General features: G+C 38.2%; 1 gene segment (V, D, J or C); it reads right to left on the bottom strand.

Annotated features, from left to right (window-relative positions):
* Window positions 1-4,392: 4,392 nt before the first annotated feature.
* Window positions 4,393-4,972, bottom strand: LOC101993946. The segment is given in 2 exon segments: window positions 4,393-4,721; window positions 4,924-4,972. Coding segments are annotated over 2 exon segments (378 nt in total).
* Between the last annotated feature and the right edge of the window lie 6,497 nt (window positions 4,973-11,469).

The following is an 11,469-nucleotide window of genomic DNA, read 5'->3' as shown; positions in this document are numbered from 1 at the left end:
TCTATCATAACTAAGGAAAACTATGACTATATATATTCTTCAATCCCCTCAAAAACTCCAGAAGGATAGAATATTACTTAAGTAAACAGGAAGTACATTGTAAACAACTTCCAAAACTCTTGACAGACATCTTGCTGCCTGTACAATCACCCAAAGTTCTTCTTTAATTTAGGGGCATCCACATTCAGCCTACAGGCCCATAGTATCCCGCATACTTTTCTATTAAACAGGAAATTTCAAAGATACTCCTGATTGTACTGGCAGTTTGTCAGTCACTTTCTTCTGTGTCCTGCGGAACCTCTGGCAGACTCTTTCATGAAGCAGGAATCCCAAAGGATTGCTTCACCTTTGGGCAAGTTCCACAGTCATTTCCTTGTGGTTATTGCATGTACAGTTCCTCAAAGCAGTCCAGGCCAAGGCAGTTTCCTGACCAAATGGCTAACCAACACCATAAAGCGCATCATTGGAACCTATGATCCTCTTGAAGTAGATCAGTGATGCATGCAGCAGATGTGTCTCATTGTCAAGAAAAGTCTTAATCTATTAAAGCATTTTGAATGCCATATTCTAAAGTTCTCTGAAAGATTTGAAGAATACCTATCTAACTGATACACACACACACACACACACACACACACACACATCCTAACTAAAAAGGCTACAAGCTTGACTATTATAGATGATTATCTATTAAACTATATTTCTTAATTATACATTGTATTTTTAAATTATCTGTACAAACACAATACATTAATCAAGAGCAGAAATATACATATAACAAACCTGATCTTAAACTTGTATCATTAACCAAGATCCATATCAATGCAAATCTCCATAGCATATCCTCCTTTAAATATAAGCAAACTCATTTAGGGAATTTGGACTTAGTTCTCTCCAAACTGCCACATTCTTTTCTTGGGCAAAGTAATTTTGGGGTTATTTATGTTCACTTTTCATGCTCCATCAATGGAAGAATGGATGAAGAAAGTATGGAATGTATACATATTAGAGTACTACTCAGCAGTAAAAAACAAGGACTTCTTGAATTTTGCAGGCAAATGGATGGAAATAGAAAACACTATCCTGAGTGAGGTAAGCCAGACCCAAAAAGAGGAGCATGGGATGTACTCACTCATATTTGGTTTCTAGCCATAAATAAAGGACATTGAGCCTATAATTTGTGATCCTAGAGAAGCTAAATAAGGAGAACCCAAAGAAAAATATATAGGCATCCTCCTGAATATTAACCTTCATCAGGTGATGAAAGGAGACAGAAATAGAGACCCAATTTGGAGCACTGGACAGAAATCTCAAGGTCCAAATCAGGAGCAGAAGGAGAGAGAGTACGAGCATGGAACTCAGGACTGCGAGGGGTGCACCCACACACTGAGACAATAGGGATGTTCTATTGGGAGCTCACCAAGGCCAGCTGGCCTGGGTCTGAAAAAAACTGGGATAAAACCTGACTCGCTGAACATAGCGGACAATGAGGACTACTCAGAACTCAAGAACAATGGCAATGGGTTTTTGATCCTACTGCACGTACTGGCTTTGTGGGAGCCTAGGCAGTTTGGATGCTCACCTTACTTGACCTGGACTAAATGGAGGTGGGTGGTCCTTGGACTTCCCACAGGGCAGGGAACCCTGATAGCTCTATGGGCTGACAAGGGAGGGGAACTTGATTGGGGGAGGGGGAGGGAAATGGGAGGAGGTGGCAGGGAAGAGACAGAAATCTTTAATGAATAAATAAACGGAAAAAAGAAAAAAAAACATCAATGATAGCCTTTGCTGGAGAGGATGTGGAGTAATAGGAACACTCATAATTGCTGGTGGGAATGCAAACTTGTGCAACCACTTTGCAAATCAGTGTGGTGGTTTCTCAGGAAATTTGGGATCGACCTACCCCAGGATCCAGCAATATCACTCTTGGGAATGTACCCAAGAGATGCTCTATCATATCACAAAAGCATTTGTTCAACTGTGTTCATAGCAGCATTATTTGTAATTGCCAGAACTTGGAAACAACCTAGATGCTCCTCAATGGAAAAATAGATAAAGAAAGTGTGGAATATGTATGCATTAGAGTACTACTCAGTGGTAAAAAACAATGACATCTTGATTTTTGCATGCAAATGGATGGAAATAGAGAACACTATCCTGAGTGAGTTAACCCAGACCCAAAAAGATGAATGTAGTATGTTCTCACTGATAAGTGGATTCTAGCCATAAATAAAGGACATTGAACCTATAATATGAGATCCTAGAGAAGCTAAATAAGGTGAACACAAAGAAAAACATATAGTTATCCTTCTGATATTGGAAGGAGACAAGATTGCCAGGCAAAAATTGGAAACTTGGTGGTGAGGATGGGATGGGGGTAAGGGGAAATGGGGAGAAAAGAGTGAGAAGGGGGGATGGGGAGAGTTTGGGGGAATGGGACTGTTGAAATGGAAGCAGGGTGGATATGGGAGTAGGGAAGTATATATCTTAATTAAGGGAGCCATTTTAGGCTTGGCAAGAGACTTGACTCTAGAGAGGTTCCCAGGTGTTCAGGGAGATGTCCCCAGCTAGATCCTTGGGCAACTGAGTAGAGGGAGCCTGAAATGGCCCTATCCTATAGCCCTACTGATGAATATCTTGCATTTCACCATAGAACCTTCATCTGGCGATGCATGGAGATAGAGACAGAGACCCACATTGGAATACTGGACTGAGCTCCTAAGGTCCAAATGAGGAGCAGAAGGAGGGAGAACATGAGCAAGGAAGTTAGGACCTCGAGGGTGCACCCACCCACTCAGACGGTGGGACTGATCTAATGGGAGTTCACCAAGGCCAGCTAGATGATGGAGCATATGATCAAACTTGACTCCCTGAACGTGGCTGACAATGAGGGCTAACTGAGAAGCCAAGGACAATGTCACTGTGTTTTGAACCTACTGCATGTAATGACTTTGTGGGAGCCTACTCTGTTTGGATGCTCACATTCCTAGACCTGAATGGAAGGGGGAGGACCTTGGACTTCCCACAGGGCAGGGAAACCTGACTTCTCTTTGGACTGGAGAGGAAGGGGATGGGGGTTTGGGGGAGCAGGAGGGAAATGGGAGGAGGGGAGGAGGTGGAAATTTTTAATTAAATAATAAAAAATAAAATAAATAAAATATCTCTGCTGGTTTAGCTTAGAGCCCCTACAATGAATTATCTCTCTGTACTTAGTCATTAACAGTCAAAAAATTCAATGAAAACACAATAATAGACATAATCCGGACACTCTGTAGGTATTATATCTATATGTGGCTTATTTTCTTAGTCTACTACTTTTTCTATGTGTTTAATATTTATTTTATTATCTTTACTCCTTTAATCTATGACTGTAATCTTTTATATTACATTTACTTTCTAGTTACTCTTTCTCCTTTTTCTCCCAAATCTATGTACATTTTTTAAACATACTGATACTTGTTTACAGATCTTCTATGTCTAAATCTGTCCTATTGTGTTCCTGAAATCCTGTCTGTTCTAGAGAGCTTTTAAAATGCAAACCTGCAGCCTGACTAGTACTACAGCTGCTTTGCCTTTTGATTCTGCCCAGTGAGCATCACTGAGGCATGTTCATTGCCTCTGCAAGCCTTGTAACCTGACCCAGATCCAAGTATGCAGTGGGTCTATGTCACACTATTATGCAGTTTGCAACATGTTGCTCATAAAGCCCATTTAAATGCTTGGTCTCCCGAAAGAACCAGAGTTACTAAATGGCCCAGGAAGCTGCCATCTTGAAGAACTATGGTTTTTTGCTTTTATTATTGTTTTTTCTTCCACCTTTGAACCAGAAAGAACTATCTTAATGGAGCTGCAGCATGCTGCCAACAAACAGAGCCCATCTGAAAAAAGAAATGTGACTAAACTATGTTTTCTAGTGTCTAGAAATCCTTTCCAAGCCCTATCAGGTTTTATGTACATTTAGCTAGGACATCCTGGAGTTCCAATTTGTAGTAAGGAAATAAGAAAGCACCACAGAATTCAGTAAAAAAGCAGTAACATTTTTCCTAGAGCTTCCAAACATTGCCATCATCTTTACTTCTGTGCACAGAGTCTTATGATGGACAATAAAATTCCAGAAGTATTAAAAAATTTCTTCATATTCAAACAACAGAACTGTGTTAAAGTGTTACAGAAGGAATATAAAGATAATAATGAGTTCTTTTTTACATTTTCATTTAAAGGCTTTTTAATAACTATAGACATAAGAGACATTGAACCCATTATTTTTTTTCTGGGATCCTCCAACTTTTGCACCACTGTTTGAACACACCAGCCTCAGGAAGCAGGGGGAAGTGTGCAGGTCCAAGGCTGTGTAGTGTAGGCAGCTGCTGAGAATCTCAGAGAGGTTTTTGTTCAAGGCTGAAGCACTGTGGGAGGATACTCATTAGCTTGCATACAGTAATAATCTGCCAGGTCTTCAGCCTGGACACTGCTGATGGTGAGAGTGAAATCTGTCCCAGATCCACTGCCTGTGAAACGATCAGGGACCCCAGTGTACCGAGTGGATGCATAGTAGATCAGTAGTTTAGGAGCCTGTCCTGGTTTCTGCTGGTACCAAGCCAAGTAGTTAGTACCACCAGCTAAAAGACTCTGACTGGACCTGCAGCTGATGGTGACCTTCTCTCCTGCTGGCACAGCCAGGGAGGATGGAGACTGGGTCATCACAATATCTGCACAGGCACCTGAAATCAGCAATAGAAAATGATGATGCATAATATAAAAAAAACCAATATAGTAGCAATTGAAATTTGTCATTTTATATCTTTGTAATATGGTATTGTCAGAGAAGCATTGAGTAAGACGTATTGTCTCATAGCACACATTATGAATGTCTTATATAGAAGAAGTGACTCTAATAGATGATAATACTTTAGAATTTCTCACCAGAAACCCAGAACAACAGGGCCATGAGAACCTGGGTTTGAGACACCATGTTGCTCCCTCTGCCTGTCTGATGTTCTCACTGAGAAGGTTTGGTTGATAAATTTTAGGTGGTTGGTCTGAGTTGGCGGGGCCCATGCAAAGCAGTTAACAAATTCATAACGAAATGAATGTGCAGTGTGTGTGTGTACCGGGTGTCCATCAACAGGCAAATATAACATCATTGAAAGTGTGAGCAATCACTGAATGCTATCATCTTTCAGTGCTCAAACAGAAATCAATTAGACACTCTAGTATCAGCTTTGTGTCAAAATTCACAACATTTTAAAATCAGTTGCAGAAACGTTAGGAAAGCTGTCTAAAATTAACATTACAATAGAAATGTTAAAATAAGTTCAAAATATCACAAAATAAACTTATAGTAAAAATGCAATAAAAGAGAGAAATGGTGGAGAGAGGAAAATAAGAAAGATAGACAATTGAGGTTTATTTTATTCATTTCTTTCTATATATAACCACACTATATAGCGAACAATGAAGAATGCCACTGACATTGTAGTCTAATTTCTTTACTAAAAAAAAAAAATAGCCCAAGTTTCACTCTGTGTAAATGCTGAAGGAAATTAAGATTGAGATGAAAGAATATTAAATCTCAAGGCAAGGGTACAACCTGCAGAAACAAACAAGTGTCATCTGCACATTTAAGGGAACTGAAACAAGATGATAAATTGTGGTAAATAAAGAGGAAGAAAACAAACTTAATTTTTTTCAAAAAGTCATTGATGTAGACCAATACTTACCAAGAGTGTTTATTCTATAATGCATTTTATAAGATAATTTACAAATTAGAGTATTGAAAGTGACTGAAAATGTTCTTGCTGAAATAGTGAACACTAAAAAAATTACCGCAGAAGGGAACACTGTCATCATAAATCACGCAATAATTTTATAAAGATCTATAGACCACAGTACCAGAGATCAATGATATACAAAAAGTATGTTTGAGTATGAATGAAAATCAGAAGCAATTAACAGAAATCACAGAACATACGAGTACTTTCAGTTAGTGAACTCTGAAATAATATATAAGAAGTAAATTATGAACCTAGTATCATGTGAAAAATATAAGAAATAGAAAAAATGAATAAATAAAGCATCATGGCAAGAAGTTTAGATTCACATCTTTAATCTCAGAACTGGAGAGACATACACAGAGGATTATATATTTGATGATAGGGTAGAAGTTCTAGGCCACTCTAATCTGTGCATGGAGACAACCTATCAAAATATGTGTTAATAATCATGTGTTTACAAGGCAGTTCAGGAATTTACTTTCTAAACCAAGTAGATACCTGACATTAATATTTTGTCATTAAGCCAACAGTATTATTTAAAATTAAATATACATTTAAGTAACATGCATTTCTCATTTACTTGCATTAAGTATATAATTTTATACATCTAATTTTTATATACAAAATATTAAACTATTTCTGATAACCATATTCAGATCTCTTTGTCAACTTATAACACCATGATAAAACAGACATAAGCAGCATGTGAATTAATGAAATTCCTGATCTCAACATAAAAAACATGAGAAATGAGTAACTGTGCTCCAGTCAGTGTCTAAGAATATGACAGATGAGTAACTGTCCCAATCAATATTTAACAAATTGTGCTGTGCTCTGGATTTTTGCAGAACACTGTACATTGCTTTTTGACAACTGCAATCAGATCACATTGTGGATTCATGTCATTTACTGCTGATTATTCAAATAGAACACACGGAGACAGGGCCATACAAATCCTAAGGCTATTGCAATTAAACATGTATTTTCACAGTATGTAAGGGGAGATCATGGAGAGCAAAAGACAAAAGTTTCATGTTCTTTTATGCATAGTAGAAAAATCCAGAAAATCTTTAGTTACTACTTTTCCCACAAATCCAGTTTCCACTCTTGTGCATTGGATTCCTTGGGCTATGATTAAAAGTGAACCAACTACAAATATATACTGGCTGACAACAACAAAGATTATTTGCTCCCAGCTTTGGAGCCAGAAAGTTTGATATTGATGACCTTGATCTCATGAGACACAGAATACTCTTCCATGGACCCCACTAAGTATGAAGGCCTAGGGAAGTCATATTTCACTCTCCAAAATCGTCATATTGGGCGCTGAGAATGTTGTTATTTATTATGTTGTAATAGTCATGTAATATTGACAAAGAGTGCTATAGCCTAAAATGAAAACGTCCCTACTTAGATGGTCCAAATGTTATCACATGTAACTCATGTTCAGATATCACAGATAATTGCCTGAAATTGCATGAAAAGAACAACAATACAACAACAAGTTACAGCTGAGTTCTGTGCCCCTTGGGAAACACAGCTTCACCCAGGTAAAGACTCAATGGTACTATCAGCTACAACTTCCTCAGCATGGCAGTATGGAGGAAAAGAATGAGCTATAATGAAAATAAAAATCATGTTAATGTGCTATTTTTTTTCTCTGTGGCTCAATATATAAATTTGTTTCAGAAAAGACGTACTGTGTTTTTGAATATAATACTTGTTTTTCTGTGTTTGGGAATAGAGTTCAAACAACTTCTTATGGTCCAGGCTGAATAGCAGTAATGTTGAGATCATCTATACCCTTGAGGATTTCCTTACTACATGTCCATCAGTAAATGTGACAGCCATGGGACAAGGTGGATCAAGCTTCTGATCTTGACATATGAATAATTGAGTCAAGATATTTGCAAAGTCATTGTAATCATGCAAATATTTGAGATAATTTTTTTAAAAAAATGGTTGTACCAACAACTTTGCTGGTCATACAGTGAGATGTTTTTGAGTATCCAGAACAGAATTCCGACTTGCCAACATCCTGAATAACCTATGAGGGACTGAGAGGAATAACCAGACACACCGTGGTCAGATTTTAGGTGTTGAGCTCATATGTGACTTTGTGACTACTTCTTGTGCAACACAAGGAAAGCCATAAAATGCAGTTTCACTATCCTCAGCTAGGACTGTCATCTTGGAAAAACTCAAACATGTTCATCAGAAGATGTTACTAAGGATCATTTTGTTGAGCTTTCTCACTATGCATGGAAAGGATATAAAAGCCCAAAGAAGATTCATGAGTAGGTAGAAGTTTCTTTGAAGTAAAGTCTCCACTATAGTAGCTTGCACTCCTGGATCTTTAGAGTTTCTGTACCTGTAATGGGAGAATAACTAGAATATAAAATAGATTCTAGGTGTGGTGTCATGTAATTTGTCAGTCATGGTGAAGAGGCTGATGGGTTACAATTTCAGTGTGACGATACATGAAGTAGTATCCAGTTCAGTTAGGATATATACTAAGACATTATATTACTCCCCCTAAGAAGATAGTAAAAATTGAAGAAGGTAAAAAGAAAATGTGACCACATTGTAGAAGATATTAAAAAGAAAGTTGTAAGGAATGGATAAGAGTAAAGAAGAGCTAAGTAGTCTAAGTCTGTAGATAAGCATCTGCGATGGACACAGAAATACTGATAAGAAGCTAAACAGTAAATCAGCTGCGGGAGGTTTGCTTGTGTGATCTGTTGAAGAGGTACTTTTGAAATCTTAAGCAAATAGAAGTGGAAATTTGACATTAGGATGGAGATGCCAACTTGTGTCTGCAAGACAACTAACAGTCTGTTCAATATTTAATATCTTATTTTGAGCGACCTAGGACTATTTCCTGTACATTTTAAATGATTAGTCAATCTATTGAACCTAAAAATTGTGCTTTAGAAATAGTAGCAGTGGGATCTTTATTAAGAAGGAAGATTGAGGCTGGCGGTGATGGCGCATGCCTTTAATCCCAGCACTCCGGAGGCAGAGGCAGGTGGATCTCTGTGAGTTTGAGGCCAGCCAGCCTGGTCTAGAAGAGCTAGAACCAGGACAGGAACCAAAAAGCTACGGAGAAACCCTTTCTCAAAAAATCAAAAGAAAGAGAGAGAGAGAGAGAGAGAGAGAGAGAGAGAGAGAGAGAGAGAGAGAGAAAGAAAGAAAGAAAGAAAGAAAGAAAGAAAGAAAGAAAGAAAGAAAGAAAGAAGATTGAAAAAAAATTGAAAAAGACCCATGGTCAGACAAACACACATATTAGTTTAAGAAATCTATTTCACATCTTTACATTTTTTATGAATAATCTTTCTAAAATCACAGAGTGGAGATGTGGGTAAAGTCCCAGCTCAGAGACTGCACTTCAGTGAGCAGCAACCTAAGGAGGTTTTTGTTTAGCCCTGGAGCACTGCGGGAGGGGTCTTATAACTCTGCTTACAATAATAGGCTGCATCAGCAGAAGTCTCTACAGCAAGAATGTATAGGGTGAGGTCTGTCCCAGAATCACTTCCACTAAACCTGGCCAGGAACTCCAGATTCCAGGTTAGATGCACCATACATGAGGAGTTTGGGGGGTTGTCCTGGTTTCTGCTGGGACAAGTGCATGTAACTAATGCCATATTTAGTGACACTCTTGCTGGTCCTGGAGGAGATAGTAGCCCTTTGTCTTAGAGACACAGACATCAAAGCTGGAGACCAGGTAAGCATAATGTCAATAGTGGAGGCTGAAATGAAAACACACCGTGCTGGCACAGTAGTAGTGAAAGCATTCTGCTGTAAATGCATCATGGATGTAGAAACATTAACAACAGTCATAAGTTACAACTGAGAAGCCATAAAATAAAATGGAAACTTAGCACTACTTAAATGCCATAATTTCAATGACCAGGACAAGGTATGAAAAGCAACAAGGTCTACGATAGTTTTCCCCAACAATGTACCCTCTCACCTGGAACCCAAACCAGAAGAAGAGAGAAGTTATCCCCGTCCTTGAGACCTGGAATATAGGCTGCTTCCTGGGCACTGGAAAACTTCTTTTAAAGGTGCTTTGAGTGATTTTCACTGCACCTAAAGTATCAATGTGCAAATAAGCTCAGAAAATTTGACCTGGTGCTCAAAGGACACCTGCTCTTGTGTCACCCTATGGCAGTCAGGATTAGCAAAGAATTCCCTAGAGTATTCTAAGTGGTGTATCCCAGCTAGTTTCTTTTACTGGCCTTTTGTAATTATTAGATTCTGTTATTCTGAGGTTCTGTTTGCACTGTCACTGCACTGATGTAAAGAATGTGGGTTACAGAAGCACTGTGATCAATAAGAATTAAACTTTTCTATTTATTTTAAAGAGAAAACAAACTTTTTTTCATTTTACATACCAGTTCCAGTTCCCACTCCATCTCTTTCTCCCCCTCCCCCCACCTAATACCCCCACCCCAGCATTCACCCACTACTCAGAAATGGTAAGGCACATTGATTTGGATAAAGTTCAAGGTTCTCTCTACCATATATAGCCTGGTGAGGTATTCATTTAATAATAATAAGTTCCAAACAAAACCAGTACAAGCTGTAGATGTAAATTCTGGTGACACTGCCAGTGGCCCCACAGCCTGCCACAGCCATACAACTGTCACCCACATTCAGAGGGACTAGTTTGGACCTTTGCTGTTTCCTTCCCTGTCCAGCTGGAGTTAATGAGCTCCCATTAGTTCAGGTAAACTGTTTCAGTGAGTGTATTCATCATGGCTTTGACATCTTTGCTCATATTCTCACTCCTCCCTTTCTTCAACAGGACTTTGGGAGCTCAGTGCAGTGCTCTGATGCATGTCTCTGCCTCTGTTTCCATCAATTACTGGATGAAAATTCTATGGTGATATTTAAGATATTGATTTGTTCTTGGATTCAGTTTGCCAGTATTTTATTGAGAATTTTTGAATCAATGTTCATGAGCGAGATTGATCTGTAATTCTCTATCTTGGTTGAGTTTTTGTGTGGTTTTGGTATAACGGTAACTGTAGCTTCATAAAAAGAGTTTGACAATGACTCTTCTGTTTCTATTATGTGAAACACATTAAGGAGTATAGGTATCAGCTCTTCTTGTAAGTTCTGGCAAAATTCTGAATTAAAACCATCTGGTCCTGGTTATTTATTTATTTATTTTGGTTGGGAGGTTTTTTTTATGACAGCTTCTATACCCTCATGACTTATAGTTCTATTTCAATTGTTCACCTGGTCTTGATTTAATTTTGGTATATGGTATTTATCTAAAAATAAGTCCATTTTTTTTATATTTTCCAACTTTGTGGCATATAGGCCTTTGTACAAAGATCTAATGATTCTCTGAATTTTCTCACTGTCTGTTCTTATGTCCCCCTTTTCATTTTTTTCTGATCTTGTTAATTTGCATGTTCTCTCTCTTCCTTTTGAGTAGTTTGGATAGGGGCTTGTCAATCTTGTTGATTTTCTCAAAGAACAAGGAGGGAGGAAGGTGAGTGGGGGAGCAGGAGGGAAATGGGAGGAGGGGAGGAAGTGTAAATTTTTGAGTGGAAAAAACAATCAATTATGTCAGAAATAAATATTTTATAGAAGAAGAGGAAGAAGAAGAAGAAGAAGAAGAAGAAGAAGAAGAAGAAGAAGAAGAAGAAGAAGAAGAAGAAGAAGAAGAAGAAGAAGAAGA

The sequence above is a fragment of the Microtus ochrogaster genome, assembly GCF_000317375.1.
Source record: "Microtus ochrogaster isolate Prairie Vole_2 chromosome 14 unlocalized genomic scaffold, MicOch1.0 chr14_random_3, whole genome shotgun sequence".
Classification (NCBI taxonomy): Eukaryota; Metazoa; Chordata; class Mammalia; order Rodentia; family Cricetidae; genus Microtus; species Microtus ochrogaster.
The sequence above is the reverse complement of the archived record's forward strand: the minus strand, read 5'-3'. Positions and strand labels throughout refer to the sequence as shown.